Genomic DNA, 27314 nt, shown 5'->3' with positions numbered 1-27314 from the left:
AGATCAAGTTTATGAATTCTAACTCCCCCTCCCCCCGAGGCTGTCACACAGGGCCTGCATTTGTTCCTGGCAGTGGTTGGCTGAAGCCCAGGAGGATCTGCCCTCTTTAGACAAAGCGTCCTCTGGAGTTCACCAGAATCCCTACCACTCCTTATTGTCTTCCTCTGCCCAAGGTCAGGTGCCATTTGTCATTGCTGTGTGCTGTCTCTCTTAGGCCCTCGTTTGTAGTGTGTGCCTGCCAGTTGTAGGGTTTTGTATATGCCATCTCTAAAGTTGTGAAGCATTGCAGCGATACCCTGCAGTGATTAGACTGGATTCATGTGTTGATTCCATTCCTGTTTAACTTTTGTGACCTTGGGCAAGTTATTGATGCTTACCTCTTCGGGACTTAGTTTCCTCATTTGTAGAATGAGTAATGTAATAATACTTTTATCTTAAGGTAGGTAACAGAGTTTATACTTCTCTAAGTGTTTTTATGTATAGGAAAAGCTAAGTGAACATAAACTGTTGTTATTATTCCAATTACTAATGTCTTCATCAGCATAACCTAGGGAATGTGGAAAGTATTCCTGTTTCTTGCTGTTACGGTATTAACCAGAGCAAAGAAAAATCTTTTAAGTTTTCAAAATAACCTTTTTTATAGTATTTATTTTAAAAAATAAATTGCCACCCGTTACCATTTTTTTAACATAAATTTGAAAATAGATAATATTTTTTTAGGGTTCTGTTAGAGTCTCGTAGAAAATCGAAGAAGATCACGGCCCGAGGGATCTTTGCCGGTGCCAGAGTGGTGCGAGGAGTGGACTGGCAGTGGGAAGATCAGGATGGAGGAAATGGACGCAGGGGAAAGGTGAAGGTTGTTTTGATCCATCGTGTTGGTTTTGAATACTGTGTATTCAGATGATGTTAAAACTACTGTAATTGAATTTAATGGCCCATTTTCTTTAAGGCCAATAACAGTTTCTTAAACTTTCATTTTTTTTTTTTCCCCTGGGAAGAAAAATGATTGTTCCCTCTCTGCTGTACACATTGGTGTTCAGTGAGAAGATTGGTGGGTAGGTTTTTCTTTTCCACCATTTTCTTCGTGTTGCCATTTTGTTACCCCGAATGCCTTTCTGAACATCCTCTTTGGGCCAGTCCTCCTTAAGCAGTATCTCATGCTCTTGGCTTTCTTGTTACTAACATTTCATCTGAATTTACGTGCTTTATGTTCCATTCCGTCAAAGATGTGTTTCTGAGGGATCATAGGCAGAGTGGTCTGGGGGGTCAATTATAGCAGTTATTCTGAAGGGAATTTTGTGGTCTCTTTAATGGGGTGGGGTAACCAGAGATATCAGGGTAAGTGGGTTGTTGGTTTTGCTTATTTTGGATTTCATGTTGCTTTTGCTGGTGACGCAGTCGTTGATTCAGTCAGCAAGTCCTGAACGTGTGTTCTGGGTGTTGTGCTCGGTGTACTGAGTGTGTTTTCAAATCCTGAACGTGTGTTCTGGGTGTTTTGCTTGGTGTACTGAATATGTTTTCAAGTCCTGAATGTGTGTTCTGGGTGTTTTGCTCGGTGTACTGATTGTGTTTTCAAGTCCTGAATGTGTGTTCTGGGTGTTTTGCTCAGTGTACTGAGTGTGTTTTCAAGTCCTGAATGTGTGTTCTGGGTGTTTTGCTCGGTGTACTGAGTGTATATTCAAATCCTGTATGTGTGTTCTGGGTGTTTTGCTCGGTGTACTGAATGTGTTTTCAAGTCCTGAATGTGTGTTCTGGGTGTTTTGCTAGGTGTAAAGTAAGTAAGTAAGTAAAGTCGCTCAGTCGTGTCCGACTCTTTGCGACCCCTTGGACCACCAGGCTCCTTTGTCCATGGGATTTTCCAGGTAAGAATACTGGAGTGGGTTGCCATTGCCTTCTCCATTTGCTAGGTGTACTGAATGTATATTCAAGTCCTGAATGTGTGTTCTTCGTGTTTTGCTTGGTGTACTGAAATTAACAGCATTTCCCTTTGAGACTTCAGCGTCAGTCCCTGTTCCATTGTTACTTTCTTTAAAATATTGTTCTTAGCGTTAAGGAATGATGACTTTAAAGTCTGTGTCATCTGAGGAACTCTTCCTAGGAACTTGAAGGCCTCTTGTACTACTTGGTGCTATATAGATTCTTTTCGAATTTAAGCCTTTTAAACATTTTCCAAATTCAGAGTATTGCTGTATTGATTTCATTTTTAAATGATAAGGTCTAATGTTTAATGTTTGGAAGTCAGACAAATATTTTAGTCTTTATCTTTTAAATACTTTGATTTTTATTAAGGAAGCAATTCTTTTTAAGAAAAACTTCAGTAAATATTCACTGACCACTTAGGTGCAGGATTCTGTTCCAGGTGTGAAGGTTGTAGGAATAAACAGAAGAGGCAAAGCTCCTACTCTTTGGAGACCTATGTTCTCATTAGAGGAGGTGGAGAACCAGAAATTCCAATCTAAGTTCTGTGACCAGCAGCATTAGTGTCACCTGACACCTTGTTAGAAGCATGCTAGGTAATAGGTCACCTTCCTCCTAGACTTTCTAAATTAGAATCTTCCTGTTAATAAGATACCTAAGTCACTCAGGTGCACATTAAAGTTTGAGAAGCACATTTCTTTCTTTTTTTTTAAAATTATTTAAACTTTTTATTTTGTATTGGGGTATAGGCAATTAATAATGTTGTGAAAGTTTCAGGTGGACGGCAAAGGGACTCAGCCATATGTATCCATGTATCCATTCTCCCCCAAATTCCCTTCCCATCCAGGCTGCCACATAACATTGAGCAGAGTTCCCTGTGCTGTGCTATACAGCAGGTCCTTGTTTGTTACCCATTTGAAATACAGCAGAGTGTACATGTCTGTCCCAAACTCCCTAACTATTCCTCATCTCCCCTCCCCACCCGCACCCTGGGCAACCATAAGGAGAAGCATGTTTCTGGAAGCAAAACTAGACCGCAGATCAGTGTGGGTTTGGGGAGCACACCATCTCTGGCCGGATGGCTTGCTCTGGGGGCATGCTTGGCAAGCCAGTGGCAGAGCAGAGGTATCCCTTGGGGAGTGAGCACAGACAGCCTTGTCCCAATGCAGAGGGTCTTGGTGAGTGTAACTCAGGCTGGTGTCAGCCTCTGCTTTCCTCTTTGGCACGGCCCTTTGTGCAGCAAACAGCTTCTGCAATCATTTACAGCAGTCCTCTGTCACATGGGGTGTATAAAACATGTTGAAGCTTGAAGAATAGTAGAGAAATTTTAAAAAGTAAATTTTATTCCTACTCTACAGATTAAAAAAGAGTGTTATGAATACTTTTAAAAGCCTTCTCTTTACTCTTTCCCAATCGCAAGCCTTGCAAGGTAACTAATTCTTCCTGTCGTCATTCCCTTGTTTGTCTTTATTATTGTTTGACTTAGTGCTCTGCATTACAACATTTAGGATTTAAGTTTTTGAGAAACCAAGTAGCAAGCAGAAATCTAGCCTTTGTAAAGACAGAGCAGAATTGTGCTTTTAGACGAATGCTTCTAGGGAGAAAATAAACTGAATTCAGTCTCTGGATAACAGCATCCCTGGGAGCTCGTAAGAGTCTTTCTGGGGTAGTCAGTAGACACGGTCATTAGTGGGTCCTGGAAAACACGGGGCTCAGCACGGTCAGGACACCAGGTAGGGCAGAAGTATGGACCACGTGCTGTACACTGGACAGGAATATACTCAGAGGGCATGTGTTGTTTGCGTCCAAGCTTACCATGGTACACCTCAGAGTTTTAGGAATAAGGCAAAGCAGAATATTCTGTGGAGTGGGATGAGAAACCTCGGCTGGTTTAGGTGGTAGGGAATGGGGGGTTCAGAGGAGAGAACCTCATCATTACATAGTCTACTAAGCCAAGTTCAGTTGAGAATTTGGGTCTGGCTCATTCAGGCAGTGTGTCCTTAGGTTGATAAAGTGATTTAATGGCAGTGGACATCTTGGTAATGAAAGCCTTCAACATGTCTGGCCTGTGAGTCACGTGGCTGCAGCGCGTGACACCTGGTACCCAGCAGGCATCTTGGCAGCCCCCTCTGATGGATGCCTTTGTCTCTTTCCTGGCTGGATCTTGTGTTTTCTGTATCCCATTACATCATCTTCCTTAGTTACTCTTCCTTTTGATGGAGTACACGTCCTAGTAATGTTTTTTGAAAGAGTGCACGAGAAGTAAATTTTTTAATGCTTTCATTCTAAAATGTGTTTTAGCTTTATATTCTTTCTCACACTTAATTATGTGGTCAGAGGGTTAAAGAAACTTTTTCATCACCTTTTCAAAAGCAGTTGCTGCTAAAGCCTGAAGCCACATAAATGGCACTTTTCAGGATTTGTTGTATTGACACTTCTTAGGGGGAATGCGAAGTAGCAATTTTGAAGCTTTGAGTCATCAGTATTACACTTTTGGTTTGTTATGATTTAATACTTGTTACATTTTAGGAACAAAAAGAAAAATAAATGAAACCATCTTGCACATATGACTCTGAGTGAGGGAACTTGATGTAATAGGAAGTCTTCAGGGTAACATTATTTAAACACATGTTTGAAATGAAATATAATTTTTGACTGACTCTTTCTGACCATGTTTGTGAATGAATAAAGTTTTTAATTCCCCCTTTTCCTTCCTGGTTGGCTTCTCTCTCCCAGTCCTCTGGTGTAACCCACACAAACCTGGTGTAACCCACATGAAGGTGGTAGTGTATTCTTATCTTTTTTTCCTTGAGGTTCAAGATTCCCCATTCTCTTACTATGTGTTCTCAACTGTATGGTTAGTTTGAGCCATATTAAGGGATAGTTAGCAAATTGGGCTGATGTTGTATCACATGCCTGCATGTACCATGGTTTTTTGCATGGTGACAACAGTGTTAACACAAAAATAAGCAGGTCAAGTGCAGGCTTTGACAGACATGATGTAAGGATATCATAGAAATGTGTAGTATGGTCTTAACTGTCTGTGTTAGTATTTCAAGACTGTTTTCATTTTACAAATGCTTTCAGTTCAGTTCAGTCACTCAGTCGTGTCCGACTCTTTGCGACCCCATGAATCACAGCACGCCAGGCCTCCCTGTCCATCAACAATTCCCGGAGTTCACTCAAACTCATGTCCACAGAGTCGGTGATGCCATCCAGCCATCTCATTCTCTGTCGTCCCCTTTTCCTCCCGCCCCCAACCTTTCCCAGCATCAGAGTCTTTTCCAGTGAGTCAACTCGTCGCATGAGGTGGCCAAAGTATTGCAGTTTCAGCTTTAGCATCAGTCCTTCCAATGAACACCCAGGATTGATCTCCTCTAGAATGGACTGGTTGGATCTCCTTGCAGTCCAAGGGACTCTCAAGAGTCTTCTCCAACACCACAGTTCAAAAGCATCAATTCTTTGGCGATCAGCCTTCTTCACAGTCCAACTCTCACATCCATACATGACCACGGGAAAAACCATAGCCTTGACTAGACGGACCTTTGTTGGCAAAGTAATGTCTCTGCTTTTTAATATGCTGTCTAGGTTGGTCATAACTTTCCTTCCAAGGAGTAAGCGTCTTTTAATTTCATGGCTGCAGTCAACATCTGCGGTGATTTTGGAGCCCCCCAAAATAAAGTCTGACACTTTTTCCACTGTTTTTCCATTAGATCACACATAAAGAAGGCATGTAAAGTCTTGATTATCCTGCTATTAGTGGTGTTAAGATTGATCAGTGCAGATATTGTCAGTTTGATCTCTACAGAATTTCTCAGTGACCTTCTACCTAATGGTTTTAGTTGCCATTCCACACATATTTATTAATCAGAATTGAAAGTAAGAAATTAATGTAGTTATTTTTTTATGCTTTCCACTTTATTTCCTCCTCGATAAACTGAATCGCATTAACAAATGAAGTGATTTCATTTAGTGATTCAGTTTGAGTAATGAACTTGCTTATGTTCCAAGTAATTTGAAATTTAGGATGAATTCGATTTAAACAAAATTTGTTTTTTAGTTGATCAAATGCTATTTTGTCCCTATCATAAAAGCACAGGCTTATTTAATCTAGCACTGCATTTTAAAAAATAAATAGAATCTGACTGTATTGTAATCAAAAGCTATTTTTCTTTCCTACAAATTGCATGTTTCACTTTAGAATGTTAGAAACTCTTGCTTTTGAAGATTATACAGTGGTTAGTTGCGAAAATCATAAAACACAGCATGGCAGTGATGGACTCCACAGTCAGGATGGTAGTTACCTCTATTAGGAGGCAGGAGGGTGAGGTTGATGAGAGGCATGCAGGGGACTTTAAAAGACTGGTAATTTTCTTTTTCTTAGTCTAATGTTCATTTCATTTTTTAATTTTTTTTTTAAGTTTGTGTTAGATTTTTATAACATGTTTTAAAATTAGAAAGAATAGACTCATTTACTAATACTTTGAAATATTATTCAAGTATTTAATTAAGTCCTAAGCATAAAAACTTTTTATCTCACAAAAGCACTGTAAAATAGTGGCTTGCGAAATTGTTCTTTAGCACAGGGTGAAAATGAAGCGGTCATTATGTATCTTATTTGAAAGAGTAGCCCATTTTTAAGGGCATAACTTAAAAATTATGTTCAGCTCCAGCCTGGCATTCTGAGAAACTATGAAGGGTGGTTCGTGAGTGTCAAGATGGAGAGGAGTCCTGAGTTGCACATGTGCAGCCTCCCAGTCTGGGCTGTGGACTGGTTCACTTGAAAATCCCCAAGTTCAGTGCTCATTGTGTGTCATTTTTGTGTAGTTGATTCTTGGCCCTAAATCAGTAGCAACTCCAGTTTGTTTTTTTTTTTTAAATATTGACTGCTCTAACGAATCTGTCTGGTCTGGTGGCATGTGGGGCCTGGAGGTAGTATCTGGGTTTCCACTGTAGTCAGGGCATTTTAGCTTGGATGGCCTGCTTTTCAGGGCAACTGAGGGGCACCGCTGGAGGAACCAGATCTCTCAGGCCTTCTTTAAACACGGCCTTTGAGCCTGACCAGAGAGCTGGGTTATCTTGAATTGTTCTGGGTATTTGGTCAAAGATTTTACATTTTGTATCAAAAAATAGGTTTAAAAGAATACACTGCTGTTAGAAGGAACCCTTTAAGAGTAAAGATTTTAAATTTTGAATTGAATTATGTATTTGCTGATAATCCATCACTGTAATCACTAAGACTCTCTGTTTTTTTAGTTTATTTATTTTAATTGGAGGCTAATTACTTTATAATATTGTATTGGTTTTGCCCTACATTGTCATGAATCCGCCCCGGGCGTACATGTACTAAGACTCTCAATTTAAAATTTCTGCAGTAGTTTTAGGGACTTCGCTGGTGGTCCAGTAGTTAGGACTCCATGGTTGCTCTCATTGCTCTGGCCCCAGGTTCAGTTCCTGGTCCAGTAAACTGAGATACTGCAAGCTATGCAGCATGGCCAAAAATAAATAAATAAAATTTCTGCAGTGCTTTTAGAAATAACCTTATAATATTCTGGAAAAATATCTCTAATTCAATTATATGTTAGAAGTGACATATATTTGGCAAGTAAGTGTTTTTCATGATCCCGTTACACAGGATTGTAACTGAAGTAATTTTAAAGATTTAAATGTAATTGAAAGAATCAGCTTCTCCTCTCTTCTTAAAGACTTTTTTTCCCTCAAAAATTTCCCTTAGGTAACAGAGATCCAAGACTGGAGTGCATCAAGCCCGCATAGTGCAGCCTACGTTCTCTGGGATAATGGTGCTAAGAACCTGTACAGAGTTGGCTTTGAGGGCATGGTAAGTGTAAGAACCGTAAAAGATGAAAATATTGGATGGGTGAAAAAAAGGAAATTAAAAATAGCCCTTATTGTAATCTTTCATTTTTTCTTGCGTCATTTCCGTTTGTCATAATACCGTCATCTGAATCATGAGTATGCAGTAGGAAGGAACATCTGTAAAGTGAGAATTAAATATAATAGGTGTTAACATTATTTTTAAGGCGTTTTTTCCCCTGTATTTTTAAAATGTACTGTTGATAATTGAAAATGGCTGACCTGGAAACATTACTCAAGTGCTTAAGGAGTAGTATTTATATGTAGGTTGATTCCCATTCTTTTTTGATGGCTGAGTAGCACTCCTTGTGTGATTATGCCATTGTTTATGAAATTTCTGTTGATGGGTATGTGAGGTGGTTTTTTGTTTTTGTTTTTCGTTGTTGCAAGCACTGTTTCAGTGACATACATCCTTGTGCCATATGTCTTTGTACATTTATGGGTATATTAAGATAGATTCCTCGAAGTGGAATTGCTCCGTTAAAGTATCACATTAAAACAGCTTGACCCATGACTCTTTGGCTAGGATTGAACTAAATGTGAACTCCAGTGGCAAAGGAGGCTGTAACTAACAGAGAGTTGGATTGTGTGTCTGTGTGTGTGTGTGTGTAAAGGAGCTCATTTTCTTAATACAGTAAGTATATTATCGGTCACTTTATACATATATATATATATGGTACTGTTAGGCACTTTTAGGTAATCTAGTTCTGAATTTTCATAGTCACCCTCAAAGTTTCTCATCTAACTTCACAGTTTCTGTCCTTTTAATTATACCACAACTGCTTCCCCATTCACATAAATACTTAAATTCTTATTAGAGCTAAGGGGGAAGGAACTTGAGTTAACTACGTTATGGTAAAATAAGGACTAAAAGTGATATAAATAGAAAATTATCTGGACACAGAATCAAAAGACTGGATTTGGTACTTTACTTTTCTGCCTTCTGACTGCTGCTGCTGCTGCTAAGTCACTTCAGTCGTGTCCGACTCTGTGTGACCCCATAGACGGAAGCCCACCAGGCTCCCCCATCCCTGGGATTCTCCAGGCAAGAACACTGGAGTGGGTTGCCATTTCCTTCTCCAATGTGTGAAAGTGAAAAGTGAAAGTGAAGTCGCTCAGTCGTGTCCGACCCTTAGCGACCCCACGGACTGCAGCCTACCAGGCTCCTCCATCCATGGGATTTTCTAGGCAATAGTACTGGAGTGGCTTGCCATTGCCTTCTCCGGCCTTCTGACTAGTTTTGGATAATTTCCTTTATAAAATGAGTCAATGCTTACCTTGTATATCTTATAAAATTGATTAGAAAGATCAAACGAGTTGACCTCATTTTGATAAAAGTATCTTTTAAATGGAATGTAGTATGTCCTTTTAAATACAAGATTTTTGTTTAGTTCTTTATTTCCAACGTGTTTTTTAAAATATTTCCGTGGTAAAGATCCAGACATTTTAATTTTGAACTATAAAAGAAAGCTTAAAGTATGACATATCTGAAGATCAAGTTTATAGTTTTTGATGGGTGTTTATGAAAGCAGTGTTTAGTGTGAGTATTAACCCAGAGCTACTTCTGCTGAGGATAATGTTCTGAATGAACACTTTCGCCTATTTTAGGTATTGAGCTATATTTGAAGCTTTCAAGGGTGATTATTTTGGTTTCTTTTCTTTTTGTAGTCTGATCTGAAGTGTGTCCAGGATGCCAAAGGAGGTTCTTTCTACAGAGATCATTGTCCTGTGCTAGGTGAGTTAGCAGACGAGAAAATTTCTAAATAATGGGTCAGAGTTCATGGAATCAGAAAAGCATTTCAGCTGGGCTTTGAGAATATTAGTTATCATTAAAGATTTTTAAAGGCACGCTCTTGGTTGTGTTTGGTTTTAAAAGCATTTGTTCTTTTTTAATGATTTATTCAGTCTCTGAAAGAGTTGTCATGTCTTGCTAAATTGATACATTTATAGGGCATACCCATACTGTATGAAACTTTTTTGTTTTAATCATGACCTTATTGAAAAATTTTGTGTTGTATTACCATACTTACTGCTGAGAATAAGACCTAACAATTTCATATTTATAAATTCCTTAGAATTTAATTCCTTTGACAATATAACAGCTCCAAGATTAAGATAACATGATAAATATAATGTATGATTAAAATAAAGAACAAGAAAACCAAAACTGCTTTCATTTTATAGATTCTTCATTGAACATTTGCCACATTCTTCTGATTAAGCCTTTAGGCTCTTCTGATTTAGCTGTTTTGGTGTGAACTCTGTGTTCCTCTTTTCAAATCATTTGTTTTCCCTTATTGCCCCAAAGTGCTGTTTTCTTGCAGCATACCTTAATTTTTTAGAAAAAAGAATATGGAAGAAAATCTTATGGTTTTGATGACAGATGAGATCATCTCTCTTGCATTCAGAAACATTCTTCTTTTGTATTTGGGCTTCACAAGAAAAGTGTAAAATCAACATACACATTTAGGATCCCTCAGCATAGTGTTTGATGATCATGCATCCTTTGTCCCAGAAGTAGCTTTGAAAATAATCTTGGAAATGGGCTTTTGAAATATTTTAAAATGCTCTTGAGGCAAAAAATCACAAAAACCATTTGGTAAATAATAATAGTAAGCACTTCAGAGAAAACAAAATTCCAGGAGTCTGTTTCATATTCTTTAGTTAGCTATCCTGACTCTTCAACAAGTCATCAGGCAGAAAGGTGACTGTTACCAATGCCCAGAGCTTTGTGTTCTGATAGTCAGTGTCTTGTCGTCTAGATTCTGCTCCTCTTCAGTCACTGTTACAAGTCATTACTTTATTTCTGCTTTTGAGTCTGTTTGTTTTCTTTTCTTTCTTTTTTTAGGCTGTATAATTCTAGATTTTTATATTCACATTTTATTCTCAAAACATTTTAAGATTAGATAGTAACTGAAACTCAGCTGCCTGGGGCTTTTTAAAAAAGTTAAACCAGTGCAGTTGCCTGTTGTTGCTGTGGTGTTCCTTGTCCCTGGTCACCTCCCTCTGCAATTACAGGTGAGCAGAATGGCAACAGGAATCCCGGTGGTCTGCAGATTGGTGACCTGGTCAACATAGACCTTGACCTTGAAATTGTACAGTCTTTGCAGCACGGTCATGGCGGATGGACTGATGGCATGTTTGAGACCTTGACTACAACTGGAACAGTTTGTGGCATTGATGAAGATCATGACATTGTAGTACAGTATCCAAGCGGCAATAGGTTGGTTGTATTTCTTAATTTTCAGTAATGGCAAGTGAAATTTGTCTACAGAGGAACTCTGAGCCTGAAAAAAGCAAATGATGTGACATAACAAAGACTTCTTACAGCTAACTCTTCAGTAATAGAAGAAAATCCAGAATACCTTGGTGAAGTGGAAGGAAGCAAGTGAGGACTCTGTGTGTGTGCACTTTTTTCTCCCTTTAGTGAGCAGAATACATTGTATCAGTGTTGGGTCCAAGTGTAGCTAAAGAGTTGTCTGTTCCTGGTGGACTGTATCAGTCGGCCCTGAATGACCAGGGTGGTAACCCGGACTCCTCTGGTCCCTGTCACCTGGTGTCTCACGGTGACGCAGCTCTTCCTTGCCACATGCCCATTGGTATCAGCAGCACAGCACTGTGCTTTTAGTCCTTTCTGTAACCTTCCTTACACACCATCCTTCCATGCTCCTTGTCTTCCTCTTCTCTGGATAACTCCTCTGCCTCCTGTAAATACTGAGTATATGCCTGTCTCCTCTCTCTAGCTACCCTCCCTGGTACAGGCATACAATATTTGTCTGTGTAAGCTTCCTATTATCCACTAAAATAGTTATTTATTTGATCTCTATGTTTCAAGTTTCTTGGAGACTGGGCCTGTGCCTTTTATTTGTTTATCCCTAGGGGCCAAAATGTATCCAGTTTACTAATATGTTTACAGTATTTTAGAGAAAAAATAATAGTTAATTGTCAGATCTTTATTCAGTTCAGTTCAGTCACTCAGTCGTGTCCGACTCTCCGCGACCCCATGAATCACAGCACGCCAGGCCTCCCTGTCCATCACCAACTCCCGGAGCTCACTCAAACTCATGTCCACAGAGTCGGTGATGCCATCCAGCCATCTCATTCTCCATCGTCCCCTTCTCCTCCTGCCCCCAACCTTTCCCAGCATCAGAGTCTTTTCCAGTGAGTCAACTCGTCGCATGAGGTGGCCAAAGTATTGCAGTTTCAGCTTTAGCATCAGTCCCTCCAATGAACATCCAGGATTGATCTCCTTTAGAATGGACTGGTTGGATCTCCTTGCAGTATAAGGGACTCTCAAGAGTCTTCTCCAACACCACAGTTCAAAAGCATCGATTCTTCGGCGATCAGCTTTCTTCACAGTCCAACTCTCACATCCATACATGACCATGGGAAAAACCATTGCCTTGACTAGACAGACCTTTGTTGGCAAAGTAATGTCTCTGCTTTTTAATATACTATCAAGGTTGGTCATAACTTTCCTTCCAAGGAGCAAGCGTCTTTTAATATTACTGCCATGTATTTAAAGAAACTAACTCTCCAAGTTTCTTTAGGGGAGTGTTTATATATAGAATAAGAAAAACAAACATTAAATTGCTAACCAAAGTATAGAATTAGCTCTAATTGTGTTCAGATCTTGAGAATATATGTGATCATATCAAGAGATGCACAAAAAACATTTGACAAAATCCAATATCCTTCATGGTAAAAATACTAAATAAGAACAGAAGGGAACTTCTTCAGCCTGATAAAGGGCATCTCTGAAATCCTATAGTGAACAGCGTCCTCAGTGGTTAAAGACTGAATGGTTTCTCCTTTAAGATCAGGAACAAAACCAGAATGTCTGCTCTCCCTGCTTTTATTCCATCTTGTCCTAGAGGGTCAAGCTGTGGCAGTTAGGCAAGAAAAAGAAATAAGAGGGAGAAATAAGAGAATGGAAGAAGTTAAGCCATCTTTGTTCACATGTGATGTGATCTCGTGCATAGAAAAATCTAAGGAATCAACAAAAAAAACTATTACAAGTAATAAGTGAATTCAGCATAGTCATGGGATATAATAGTAGTATAGAAAAATAATATAAAAAGTGTATTTTTCTACACTACAATGAACAACCTGAAAATGAAAATAAGAAAACAATTCTGTTTATAATAGCATCAAAGAATAAAATACTTAAGAGTAAATTTAGCCCAGTAAGCACGAAATATGTACACTGAAGGCTTTAAAACATTATTAAGGAAATTAAAGATGACCTAAATAAATGGAAAGATGTTTCATGTTTATGGATCAGAAGATCTAATATTGTTTAGATAGTGCATTAGTTTCCTAGAATTGCTGTAACAGATTACCACAGAGTGGCTTAAAACAGCAGAAGTTTCTTTGACAATCCTGGAGGCTAAAAGTCAAGTTGTTGGCAAGACTGGTTCTTTCTGGAGACCTGAGGAGAGTCTGTCCTGTGCCTCTTTCCTGGCTTCTGATGGGTGCTGTAATCCTTGGTGTTCCTTGGCTGGTCAGTGCATCACTTGTTTCTCTGCCTCTGTCTTCACTTGCCCTTGTCCCCTGGGATCTGTCTGTCCCTGTGTCTTCACATGACCTCTTCTTTTTTGGGGTGAGGCACAAATTTTATTTTTAAATTCATTCAAATTAATCTCTGGTTAGTCAAGTTCAGTATCAGAGATTATCTGATACTGAGAGCCACGTAAACTGTCCTCCGGCCCACTGTTTTCTTTTCGTCAAGCCAACACTTGTAGCTTCGCCATCCATGAGGAAAGAACCCTAAGGAGGCGTAGAAGAAAGTTAATTGAGCTCATGGAAATTCTAAAATCTTTTACATAGAAAATTATGAAAGGATGGTTGTAAATGACCTTTTAAGGACACCAGTCATTGGATTTAGGGAAAAGGATTTAAAAAGACATTTTTTGACACAAGATATTAATGTTGCTCAGTTGTATCCAACTTTTGCGGCCCCATGGACTGAAGCCCACCAGGCTCCTCTGTCCATGGGATTTTCCAGGCAAGAATATGGGAGTGGGTTGTTATTTCCTTCTCTAGGAGATTTTCCCAACCCAGGGAATGAACCCTGGCCTCCTGGCAGGCAGATTCATTAGCATCTGAGCTACCAGGGAAGCTTCTCACAGAAGGTACAGAAATGGTCAATGAATGCATTGCATTACTCTGCTAGGGCTGCCTTAACAAAATATCACAGACTGGTGGCTTAAACAACAGATGTTTATTTATTTATTCTTTTTTTTTTAACTGTTCTGGAGGCTAGAAGTCCAAGATCAGGGTGCCATCACGGTAGGTTTCTGGTGAGACCTCTTCTGGGCTTGGAGAGGATTGCTTTCTCATTGTCCTCACATGGCACCTCACCTTTATGACAACATTTAAACTTACTTTTCTCCCTAAAGGCCCTGTCTCCAAATACAGTTACATAGAGCTTTACCATGTGAAATTTGGAGGGACACAATTCATTCTGTATCACCCTTTTTTTTTTTTTTTTAATGTTTATTTGACTGTGCCAGCATGTGGGATCGAGTTCCCTGACCAGGGACCGAACCTGGGTCCCCTGCAGTGGGAGCTGTGAGTCTTAGCCGCTAGACCTCCGGGGAAGTCCCTGTATCACCCTTGAAGAGATGCAGGACATTATTGGTTACTAAGGAAATTCAGTTCACAACCGCAATGACATACCAACCACTTCACATGCTAGAATGGCTAGAATAGAAAGGTAGGATGATTACAAGTGTTGTTGAGGGTAGAGAAATTGGAACCAAGCCCTCCTACATTAACGATAAGTAGGTGAAGTAGATGCTTTGGAAAACAGTAGTTTCTCAAAATGTTAAATATAGAGTTAACATATGACTCAGTATGTCCACTTCCAGGTTTATATCCAAGAAAATTACAATGTGCCCACAGCAAAATCTGTACATGGATGTTTTAGAAGCATTATTCATTCATAACAGCCAACATGTGAAAATAAGCCAAATCCATCCAGTGGAACATTTTATTTGGCTATAAAAAGGGATGGAGTACTGACATGTGCTGCTACATAGATAAATCTTGAAAAAATTTGTTGAGTGAAAGAAGCCTGTCACAAAAGGTCACATAACTATCTGATTTTATTTATAGAAAATGTCTAGAATAAGGAAATCCATAGAAACAGAAAGTATATTACTGGTCGTTAGAGGCTGGGAAGAGAGGGTTGATTTCACAGTGACTGCTGATTGTTTTGGGGGTATCTTTTTGTGATGATGAAAAGGTAATTATTATAGTGGTGGTTGGTTATACAACTGAATATACTAAAACCACTGATTTATACATGTTAAATGAGTGAATTGTACAGTATGTGAATTACATCTCAAGAAGGGAAAAAAGTCTTAAATTCAGAATAGCATGTATTAACACATCTTAAATGGCCTCTTATTTGGAAATGGTAAATTAACACAGACTAGGATTATTATTTGCAGAATTCTTCCTTGGTCCATATTCTCTTGGGTACTAGTGTTATTAGTAACATAACATTTGACTTTTAGAAAAAAATTTTTTTTATTCTTTATTTAAGAACAGTTTATTAAGTACTTATCCTGTATTAGGGTCTGTGATTAGTGTTAGAATTACAGAGACAGTTAAAACATGGTCCTCTACTTTGAAGAAGTTTCCCTTTAAATTTGGATAGATAAAGTCAGAAATAGCTGCATTGAAATGTTTTAAGTAGTTGTGAGAAGTGAACATTCAGGCTGTTCTGAAGGTACAAAAGAAGAGTGATTATTTCAGCTGGGCAAAGAAGCTCTCTGTTAAAACTATCACTCAGCATATTAATAGAAGATCTGCATTCCATATACAATGGAATATTAACTGTGGTGTCTAGTGGGGTGCAGAATGGTGATCCAGGTGTGTTTGTGTGCAATGGAACTTTCACTTTACATGTTTCTGAAATGTTTTAATCTTTAACAACGAGTGTGTATTACTTTTATGATAATTTTTAAAGCATGCGACCGATAATAAATCTAGACAAAAGGGTATCATACTAGTATGGTGAGGTTATGGATGACTGTTCTCTCAAATTTGTGTAATAAATTCTAAAAAGAAGCACAGATCATTCAGGATGTAATCGTAAAGGATTGCTTTACACTTTGGATGTGTTATAATGCTTTTCTCCCTCCAGTGGTTAACTGTGAATGTTGTGCTGAAGTTAAGTAAACTTACCGATTTTGAATTTTGGCTTTGGTTTTTAGGTGGACCTTCAACCCTGCTGTTCTCACTAAAGCAAACATTGTCCGAAGTGGGGATGCTGCGCAGGGCGCAGAGGGAGGCACCTCTCAGTTTCAAGTGGGTGATCTTGTGCAAGTTTGTTATGATCTGGAGAGAATTAAACTTCTACAGAGAGGACATGGAGAATGGGCAGAAGCTATGCTCCCAGTAAGTGTATATAAAGTCCTTTGGGAGTCAGAACTATAGCTTGCTCACGTAGTTTTGAAAAGCTTTGATGACTTTAATTTTAGAAACTATAAATTAGCTTAATTCTTTGAGAATTGTACTCTTCACTGGCAGCTTAGCATCTGTATGCCTTTTATTTTCTAAATTTACTTCAGTTAGAGTAACTTTGTTGTTGTTGTTTAGTCTTTTTTAATTTATTATTTTTATTGAAGGATGATTGCTTCATAGAATTTTGTTGTTTTCTGCCAAACCTCAACATGAATCGGCTATAGGTATATATATATCTCCTCCCTTTTGAACCTTCCCTCCCATCTCCCGCCCCATCCCATCCCTCTAGATTGATACAGAGTCCCTGTTTGAGTTTCCTGAGCCACACAACAAATTCCTATTGGCTATCCATTTTACATATGGTAATGTAAGTTTTCATGTTACTCTTTCCATACATCTCACCCTCTCCTCCCCTCTCCCCATGTCCATAAGTCCATTCTCTATGTCTGTTTAGTTTCTGAGTTGTATCCAACTCTTTGTGACCCCATGGACTGTAGCCCACCAGACTCCTCTGTCCGTGGGATTCTCCAGGCAAAAATATGGGTAGCCTTTCCCTTCTCCAGGGGATCTTCCCTGACACAGGGATTGAATTTGGGTCTCCTGCATTGGCAGGTGTATTCTTTACTGCTAAACCACCGGGGAAGCCCTTAGAGTAGCCTGGGAAGATCCATAAAGGGCTATAGTTAATATATGATAGATAAATTTAATTTGATAGAGCCTTTAGTGGAGAATGTAATGTTAAGGTGAGACAAAGGCTTCCTGATCCTTCACCCCAGAATGACAGTGACTTTCATACTTCTGTCTTGAAATTAGGCTTGATTCCAAAAAGGATTTAAACATAGATGTAAGCTTTGAGCCCTTTTTGGTTAAAGTTGTTTTTTTTTTAGAAATCAGATTTTCTTTCTTTCGGCTAGATCAATGATAGTTTGGACTATTTGAGTTAAAAGTTTTCTAGAGGTATCTTAAAAGGTTACTTTTTTGAATAAGATTGTTGTGATTATTTTTATATTCTTGTGGAAGTGTAATAATTTTATTAAAATATATTTTAAAGATACTCTATAAAGTTTGTGACTAGTAAATAACCCATTTGAATGTGATTATCCTTTAAAAGTTTTTAAAGTTAGGAATCAAGTAAAATTAATACTTCAAACATGTAAAAACTGATGATTGATTTCTTTAGTGTAGACTTGGAAACATAAATCTAATCTTATTTTTAAGACTTTAGGTAAAGTTGGCCGAGTCCAGCAGATTTATTCAGACAGTGATTTAAAGGTGGAAGTATGTGGAACATCTTGGACGTATAATCCAGCGGCAGTTTCCAAGGTGGCGTCCGCAGGATCAGCCATTAGCAATGCGTCTGGTGGTATGTTCTGTTTTGTGTTTCTTTAAAAGCAATGTGGTTTTCGTTAGAGCCTTTCCTCATTCCCCAGTTCTGGTACACAGATAATGTTATGTGTAGTCTTGATTTTCTCCCAGATCACATTACCTCACTTGCATATTAACTACCTTTTAAACTTGCACTAAATGTCTTTTTTTTTCATATGACGAACCACCTTTGCACTGGCTGAGGTATGCCCTGTGAAAATTCCATAAACGTATTCTTTTTCTCCGATATGTCAAGGGCTTCTCCATGTCAAATAGGAAATACCTGAAATTTAACATGCTACTCTTTAGTCAGAACATTTGTTTTCTGCCACAGAACCATCACTTCCTTTGACTGCCTTATTTATTTTTTTAATTTCCAATATTATTGCTAGCAGATGGCTTTCTTTCTGGATATTTTTATGTATCAGCCATACCTTTTCTCTTGTCATTTTATGAGAGGTATATTGTACAGACCACAGTGGGTAGAGAGAGCTGTGCTGAGATGTGAGTATGCTGGATGCTTGGGTAGACTCAGGCGCAGAGCTTTTCTTCTCATGATCCAGCTTTATGTACACACTCAGTTCATTAGACAACTGGTTACAACTTACTGTACGAATATAGCTGACATCCAGAAGAGAAGATGGAGCCATAACTGTGCACAGTGAGAAAGTAAAGGAAAGCATTGGCCGGCCTCCAGTTTTATTTTGTACTGCCTTCTCCTTCCTCTGCTTGTGTCTAATCTTTCCTGCTGTAATTTGCTAATGTATTGGAGGTTAAATCAGGTGGTGTTTATTTTTACCTTGTGGTTAGATAGCATCACAGTAGGCTGACTTTTATCAGGCTGGCCAAAAATTTCATCCATAGCATCTTAGAGAAAAACCCAAATGAACTTTTTGGCCAACCAAAAAGTTTCTTACATATTGAAAGAGTGAAAAATTGTTAATATCCTTTTCTCAAATAATGTGTCCTTTTCTCAAATAATGTGGATTTGGTGTTGGGCCTCACTTTGTGACTTCTTTCCTTTCCAATAAGTAGGTCGTAGAGTTAAGGAGGAGAACTGGGTAGATTCTCTACTGATCAATGCTATTTGGAGAAAAAAAACCTTATGAAAGGGTTTATAAAAGCACATATCTGGTTCTTTCTTGTTTTAGTCAGAACCAGTCAGTTGACACTTTTGAAATGTTTTATTTTAATATTTTCAACTGAAAATAGGTTTGTCCCTAAAATATTTTCCTAAAGACTATAGAGATGATATTGCTTTTGTATCATAATCATTGATCTGTTGCATTGAGGTCTGAGAGCAGTAAGATACGCTCAAGACCTGAAAGGCAATTTGTATCATTACGATACTCCTGTGGTAGTGTGTTCATGTATATCATCTTTGGTATGACTCCAAAATCTTGAATTATAGTTTGTGTGTAATTCTCTTTTTCTGAAATTTTAACTTGAAATACATGAATTGGAGTAAACCAGAAATAATTGTGGGCTCAGATTTAAATCAGTTTTATATGGTAGTAATTGTAACTTGCATGGGTAGTATCTGTAGCTTAGTACCAAAGTAATATTAATGATAGACATAATAAAACAGGAAAAGTATGTATTATAAGCATGTGGGTAATGGTTGTCTGTTAGTAGTTAAGATTTGAGATCCTCCTATATTAGCAGCTTTATTTAATGCTTTACAGAAAGACTCTCCCAACTCTTGAAGAAATTATTTGAAACCCAAGAATCTGGTGACCTCAATGAAGAATTAGTTAAGGCTGCTGCCAATGGAGATGTTGCTAAAGTGGAAGATTTGCTAAAAAGACCAGATGTGGATGTGAGCATTTTAAAATTTATTTTGAAGCATACGCAAAAATAGAATAGTTAGAACAAACCTTTTACTCAGCAGTTATTAAGATATTGCCACATGTGCTTCATCTGTTCCTTATTCCTTGTTTTTCTAAGGTATTTTAAAAATGACACTGGGCATTATTTCTTCATTGTGCATTTCTAGAAGATATTGACATTTTCTTATTTTAGTACTGACTTTTGAACTTTATGATGTCAAAATTTACTTTTAGGTTTTTAAGTAGTTAGTGTCCTTTAGGGAAATTCAGTGAAATTTTCTCATGTAAATGTTACAGTGTTTTAAAAATATATTTTAGTAAATTTTATAAGCAATTTTCCATCCTTCTTTTCAAAACATTTAACCTAAGCTTTCCCCCTCTCCTCTTTGTGAAAGTTGATTGTTTCATGGTTCATAATGCAGTTGAATTAGGGGTCATGCATTTTGTAAAATTTAATAGTTTATGTTGTAATGTTACCATTCACCACAGCCATATTTTAAATGGGTTCAAACTGCAAATTCTGGTTCTCACTTAGTTGTTCACTGGCTTTAGCATCGCTACTATTCTGGAACCAGTACGATGTCAGTCAGTGCTGGCCAAAGGATTGTAGGTTGAATGTCACTTTGAATCATTGTCGCTGTGCAGTGAGGGCTTTTGTTACCATATCTTTGTATGTAAGTAATGCCGGACAGTTTGACAGAGATCAGATCTATAATTTATAAGGTGAAAGTGAAAGATGCTCCATTGTGTCTGACTCTTTGCGACCCCATGGACTATACAGTTAATGAAATTCTCCAGGCTAGCATACTGGAGTCGATAGCCTTTCCCTTCTCCGGGGATCTTCCCAACCCAGGGATCAAACCCAGGTCTCTCGCATTGCAGGCAGATTCTTTAGTAGCTGAGCCACAAGGGAAGCCCACGAATACTGGAGTGGGTAGCCTATCCTGTCTCCAGCGGATCTTCCTGACCCAGGAATCGAATTGGGGTCTCCTGCATTGCAGGCGGATTCTTTACCAACTGATCTGTCAGGGAAGCCCGAAATTTATAAGGTATAAACATCTTATTCCTGTGATCTCACGTGGCATTTCAGGTTTGTTGTGGATCAGTTGCAGCAGCATGGCACAGTAGTTTCTTGATTGGTTGTGAGCTATGTCACAAATAGTTTCAGATATTAAAGTACCAAATGTTTTTTTGTGTTTGGAACATAGAGTCAGACTTCTTTTATATTCACTTATGCAGATTTACAATTTATTACACTTAGTTTCTTCTTCATTACTGATTTATTTCAGTTGTTTTTTTAGAATGTACTACATTCTAAAAATTTTAAAGGAAAACTAGTTCTCCAAGATTTGTTATGAGAAGCAGCATCTCCTTCTCAGTGCTATTTTTCTTTTCTTCAGAGGCAACTATTTTCACCTCTTTCAGCTGATTTCCTTCATACAGTTACCTCCTCATCTTTCAGTAACATACTTCTATTGTTATTTCTTGACTTGTAGGTTTTAGAAGTTATGTTTTGATACTGCTCTGTGAAGGTGAGGATTCCACTTTCCTTCTCCATGTTTAGCCCATCCTTTCCACACGCATGCATACCTCTTCCAGGTTCTTAATGTGGTATTGCTTTGTAATTTTGTTAATGTTAGAATGAATTTTGCATGTTATTATTCAAATGGCATGCATATCTGAGCTGTGGAGGATACTCGATTGTGTTTTCTTGCACAGCTTTTTGCTTTCCTTTATGTTCATAATTGTTCTTTTAAAAAAACACCTGAGGTGTAATTTACATACAGTGAAATACATGGATCAGTCAGTTTTGACAAATGCATACACCTATATAATCCACAGCCCTATTCAGATGTAGAACAGTTCCATTGTTCCAAAGGGTTCGCTTGTCTCTCTTAACCCCAGGACATAATCCAAACACTTTTGTTTTCATTTGTTAGTAATCTGATTGTTATTTTTAATTATTCTCCAGAATTTTCTCTTAATTGTGCAATCTTTTAAGACATTCAGCACATCAGGTTATGTATGCGTTTCATCTGAGAGATTTCTCTCAGTGCCTCTGACGGGATCCATCTGGAATATCTCTCACTCATCATCCTCAAGGTTCCTTTCCCCTCTCTCCTGTGCTGGATTTCTTGTTTTCTTTATCCTCAGTCCCTCTGTCTCCAATTTTATTCTGTTTTTTGTGAAGTACGGCTTTCAGTAGCTTCTTCAGAAAAAGGGTGTATGAGAAATACACCTTCAGTATATGACTTTTTTAACCTTACAGTTAAATTTTAGATGGGAAGAGAATTCAAGTTTAGATACCATTTTCCTTCAGAATAATTCCATTTTCTTCCAGCATTCAGAAGTGCCATTCTGATTCCGTGACCTGTTTTATGTTTTCAAGCATGAAGGTCTCTTTTTTCACCAGTGTCTGAACCTGTACAGTGTTGTGCCTTGATGTGGATCTGTCTTCATCCGTTGCTTTTAATCTTTGATCTTTTTATCCGAAATCATGTCTTTCATATATGGAAATTTTGGATAATTTTTTAATTTTAGATTTTAGTTTTAGAGCAGTTTTAGGTTTTATAAACAAATTGAAAGATACAGAGATTTTCCAGTATTCTGTTTGTTGAGTTTGTTTTTGCTCCATTGTATTACTTTTGCTTCTTTGTAAAGAGTCACTTGACTGTACTTATGAGAGGCTGTTTCTGGGCTTCCGATTCTTTTCCTTTCTTCCGTTTGTTTGTTCTTTGGCCAGTGCCACACTGCGGTGATTACTGTAGCTTTGTTGTACGCCTGGGAGTCAGGTAGTGTCACTCCTCCAGCTTTGTTGCTCTCCTTTAATATTGGGTTGACTGTTCTGGGCCTTTTGCCTTTGCATGTAAACTTCCATACAGTAACTTGCTGGGATTTTCATAGTGATTATGTTGAATCTGTGGATCAAGTTGGGAAGAACTGACATCTTGACATTATTGAGTCTTCTTATCCATGAACATGGAGTATCACTCCATCTGTTTAGTTCCTTAATTTCATTTATCAGAGTTCTGTAGTGTTCCTCATGTACATTTTATTTTGTACTACATTCTTTAGTATTCCTCATATACATTTTATTTTGTTAGAGTTATACCTAAGTGCTTAATTTTAGGGGGTGATAATGTAAATGGTATTGTGTTTTTACTTGCATTTCCTTGTTTATTAGTAATATTGAGCATCTTTTTTATGTTCATGTTGGCCATTTGAAATGCCTTCTTTGGAAAAAATGTCCATTTTTTCATGTTGCATTTCCGTATCCATTTAACACAACATCTGAAGTGAAGAAAAGATTGGATATTACTGCTTTATAGTAGAACAGTTTAGAACAGTAATTGGATGTCACTGCCTTATAGTAGAACAGTGGAACAGTTGTGTATAGCTACCCTGGTAACTAATTTATGTGTCCTTTGTGGTAGTTTGCTTACCATTGACATTTGGCTGTATTTGTTGAATTTATTTATACTATACTAGACTTTTTCTAAAAGTCTTCCATTCACCTCATTATTATTTTTTTCATTGAAACAGACTCTGAGGTTTAATAATAATTAAAGTAGACACGTATTTAAACTAAATGTAACTTCCCTTTGTCCCTCCTTCCCGCCCATCCCTTTCTATTTTCAGTTTTGCAGATTGGCTGAAAGTTCTTCCATAACTTTTTTAACAGTGGAACTCTCAGATTGCCTGAATCCCTCCCTAACAGAAACGTGATACAGGTCACGTTTCTGGTGATCTATATCAGGATATATAGAACACCAACCTAAATTGTTCTCATAGAATCATCCAGTTTGTTGGGTTTAAATCTACACCGTGTGAATGTATTGGCTCTTCCCTTTCTGTGACATTCCTTCATCCTTTCTTTTTGTATTTAGGTGAACGGACAGTGTGCTGGTCACACAGCTATGCAAGCTGCTAGTCAGAATGGACATGTTGACATTTTGAAGTTACTTTTGAAGCAAAATGTGGATGTTGAAGCAGAGGTAATTAAACTAAGTTTTAAAAATATTTAAGTAAAAATTAATGTCCTAAAAATGGTCCTTCTGTATCATCAAGATGGATGCTTTTTCATGTTGAAATTTAATATTAACTCAAGGCTCTTCTGATTAAAAAGAAAAAAATGTGAGAGAAGACAACGTGAAGCATTTTGTGTTTTTCTGTGACCTCTCGATAGTCTAGGCATAACCCTAGGTGAAGAAGTTTGAGTTTCCTTTTGCTATGGTAGGACTGCTATGCTGTTGAGAGCTCGGCTATATTTACCCATGTCTCATACTGGGGACGGATAAGGCAATGGCAAGCCACTCCAGTACTCTTGCCTAGAAAACTCCATGGATGGAGGAGCCTGGTGGACTTCCGTCTATGGGGTCACATAGAGTCGGACACGACTGAAGTGACTTAGCAGCAGCAGCATACTGGGGACAGAGAAGGCAATGGCAAGCCACTCCAGTACTCTTGCCTAGAAAATCCCATGGATGGAGGAGCCTGGTAGGCTGCAGTCCGTGGGGTCTCTATGGGTCGGACACGACTGAGCGACTTCACTTTCACTTTTCACTTTCACACATTGGAGAAGGAAATGGCAACCCACTCCAGTGTTCTTGCCTGGAGAATCCCAGGGACAGGGGAGCCTGGTGGGCTTCCGTCTATGGGGTCACACAGAGTCGGACACGACTGAAGTGACTTAGCAGCAGCAGCATACTGGGGAAATTGAGGAAAGAGGAACGTAAATCACATGGGGCAAGATTTTCCCTGATCTGTGACACGCAGAGGGCTTTCCTTGTTGTTTTGTTTTTTCACGAGGGAACCAGTAAATTAGAATTTGTTTAGTCTTACTGTTTCTTGACCTTAATATGGGTTTTTAAAGATTTTGCAGTGTGTGTTTATCACACTCTGTGTGTATATGTGCTTAATTTAATGTAGAGCATGTTCTTATTAAAGGAGAAATTAATGATTCTTACTGGCATTGAAATTTCATTGGCTGGTGTGGGCAGAGGGCTTCCTTTGTTGTAGTTAACTATAACTGCATCACTTAAAAATATATTAGAATTGTATTTGTTTTAGTCTAATGCAGGATTATTTAGGAATAAGTCAAATTCTATCAAATTCAAACTAGGCAAAATGTTGCAGTTTTGTCCAAATGACAGTCCCATCTGAGGAAGCTATTTAATAAGGATTTCAATTTTAGAGGGCGAAATTTGTGGATCAGCCTGTTTTTACTAATTATAAAAATTTAAAGACATGTTTGAAAACAGAAGTCTTATATTCTTTTTGCTTTTTTCCCCCAAATATGTGTATCTTGAGTTGTTGAATAGCTACTAAAGAACCAGTGGTATTTCCGGTCATCCTTGATTTTGGCATTTTCTTTTGCCTAGAGCTTGAGTTTTAAATTAGTATATTAGACATTTGTAAACTATACACTAGTTTCATTACTGTGATGTATTTATGAATGAGATTATATAATTTGACTTTGCATTTACAGAGTAACTTTAAGTCACATCTTCCTTGGTTATGAATTTAGGAGCCCAGTATGTGTTATAAGGATTTTTTTTTTTCTGGTGATGCAAGAGAGACTTAGTATAACGTAATATTTTGTAAATATTACATTTTGAACATCCCATTTTTTAATTTAATGAATCCAGAAACTACAAACTAAAGTATTACAACCCTTCTGACCTTTCTTTTTGGCCACGCCTTGCAGCGTATTAAAAAGCTGAGATATTACTTTGCCAACAAAGGTCCGTCTAGTCACGGCTATGGTTTTTCTAGTGGTCGTGTATGGATGTGAGAGTTGGACTGTGAAGAAAGCTGAGTGCCGAAGAATTGATGGTTTTGAACTGTGGTGCTGGAGAAGACTGTTGCAAGTCCCTTGGACTGCAAGGGACCAGTCCATCCTAAAGGAGATCAATCCTGGGTGTTCGTTGGAAGGACTGATTCTGAGGCTGAAACTCCAATACTTTGGCCACCTCATGCGAAGAGTTGACTCAGTGGAAAAGACCCTGATGCTGGGAGGGATTGAGGGCAGGAGGAGAAGGGAGCGATAGAGGATGAAATGTCTGGATGGCATGACTGACTTGATGGACATGAGTTTGAGTGAACTCCGGGAGTTGGTGATGGACAGGGAGGCCTGGTGTGCTGTGATTCATGGGGTCGCAAAGAGTCGGATACGACTGAGTGACTGAACTAAACTGCAGCTTGCAGGGTCTTAGTTTCCCCACCAGGGATTGAACCTGGGCAATGGCAGTGAAAGCGCTGAGTAGTAACCACTAGACCACCAAGGAATTCCTCAGACTTTTCTGATTAAATAAGCTGAGAGGCTTTAAAAACCAAAAATTTTTTTGCCTGATTTAAAAAAATACCCCTATACTTTGTGACTCAGCATTACTAAACCTTACAAAGTGAGACTGTCCATAAATCTGTGTTTCTAAAGACTTGTTCACGTGAGAGGTTGTGTAGAGTAGGGCTGCGGCTAGGGGGCTGGGAGTGAAGTTGGCACTACTTTTCAAAAGTAGGGGTGTTTTTTTCTTTCTTGCTGCCGCTGCTAAGTCACTTCAGCCGTGTCCGACTCTACGACCCCACAGAATTGAGTTCAAATAAGCAAAACAGTTATTACTCTCCACATAAGATTGGAGTTGGAGTGAGGCCAGTAGTTTGTAAATAACATCATTCAATTTGGAAATTCCATCTGTTACTAAACAGATATGTGTGGCCTTCTAGTGTACCGCCTCTTTTATTTCCATTCTGAGCATTTTCTGTTTTAAAAATCATTGTAGGCAGATGTGATTTGTAGAGATAGTGTGAAAAGGGGGTATTTACACATCCGATTAAGTTAATAACACAGTTTCCCAGTGGGTAAAGGGAAAACTACATTTAAAAATTGGGTTGAAATATAAATATAATTCATTGCCTAAGACTAAAGCAAAAGTTCAGCAAAGTTTCATATTTCTGGAATGTAAAATTCAACATTGTTATAAATAGCAATATGATTTACTTAAAACAGTGATTCTTAATTGGGGGCATTTCTGTCCCACAGGGGACATTTTGTGGACACATATTTGATTGTCACAACTGTTTGGTGGGGAGCAGGGGACTGACAGGTGTGTAATGGATAGAAACTCAGAATGCTACTAAACATCCTCAAATGTGCAGGGCAGTTCCCACAGCAAAGAATTATCCAGTTCTAAATGTCAGCAATGCTGATTGGAAATCCTGGTTTAAAACAGGGAGAAAATATTTAATTTTTCAAATGCACTTAAAATTGTGATTCATAGTTTGTGAATTAATCGATCTGTTTGTAAATTAATTATTATTGCAAATTTTAAACATTTGTAAAAATAGAATAGTTTAATGAATCCTGTGTACTAATTATTCCACTTGAGTTATTTTTTCTGGCCAAGTCTGTCTTATTAGTACCCTCTTAACTCTCATTTCCTCCACTGAATTATTTTGAAGCAAATCCAGATATCATATTATTTCATCTGTAAATAGTATGTATCCTAGAAGATAAGTGTTCTTCTCTTAAAACCTTTATTAACCTTTAACACACCTAGACACAATAATTTAACAATGATTTTTTAAAAATCCAATTTTATTAAAAGCTTTGAAGTTAGCTGAAGAATAAAGAGAATATTTTGTTCTCTGGGAATCTCATTCTGCATCCTTTAATTTTATTCTAATGCATCAGGAAGTGAGCTCAGGATAGTATAGCTCACAGATTGCAATCTATAGCCCGAAGGCCAGGTCCAGCCCATCATTTCTTTTTAAAAGTATTATTGGAACACAACACACTCATTCATCTATTTTATTGTGTAGTCTGCTTTTGTGTTCCAGCTGCAAAACTGAGTGGTT

At 38.1% G+C, this 27314-nt stretch overlaps 1 protein-coding gene and 1 long non-coding RNA gene across 2 annotated transcripts in view; one reads left to right on the top strand and one right to left on the bottom strand.

Annotated features, from left to right (window-relative positions):
- Positions 1-27314, top strand: part of MIB1 (MIB E3 ubiquitin protein ligase 1) — a 98931-nt gene that overhangs the window by 19656 nt on the left and 51961 nt on the right. Inside the window, exons 3-10 of the mRNA XM_055417110.2 lie at positions 721-850; positions 7652-7756; positions 9460-9526; positions 10810-11014; positions 16017-16200; positions 17485-17629; positions 19317-19450; positions 23348-23455. Coding sequence (XP_055273085.1) covers positions 721-850; positions 7652-7756; positions 9460-9526; positions 10810-11014; positions 16017-16200; positions 17485-17629; positions 19317-19450; positions 23348-23455 — 1078 coding nt within the window. The remainder of the gene's footprint in view (positions 1-720; positions 851-7651; positions 7757-9459; positions 9527-10809; positions 11015-16016; positions 16201-17484; positions 17630-19316; positions 19451-23347; positions 23456-27314) is intronic.
- The window catches only part of LOC129549739 (uncharacterized), a 32252-nt gene continuing 18479 nt past the window's right edge, over positions 13542-27314 (bottom strand). Inside the window, exon 4 of the long non-coding RNA XR_008684664.2 lies at positions 13542-13560. This is a non-coding gene — a long non-coding RNA (uncharacterized LOC129549739). The remainder of the gene's footprint in view (positions 13561-27314) is intronic.

This window comes from Moschus berezovskii, chromosome 28 (assembly GCF_049115385.1).
Source record: "Moschus berezovskii isolate FMDL1 chromosome 28, NW_MosBer_1.0, whole genome shotgun sequence".
Lineage (NCBI taxonomy): Eukaryota > Metazoa > Chordata > Mammalia > Artiodactyla > Moschidae > Moschus > Moschus berezovskii.
Note: the sequence above shows the minus strand (reverse complement) of the source record. Positions and strands in the feature narration are given on the sequence as shown.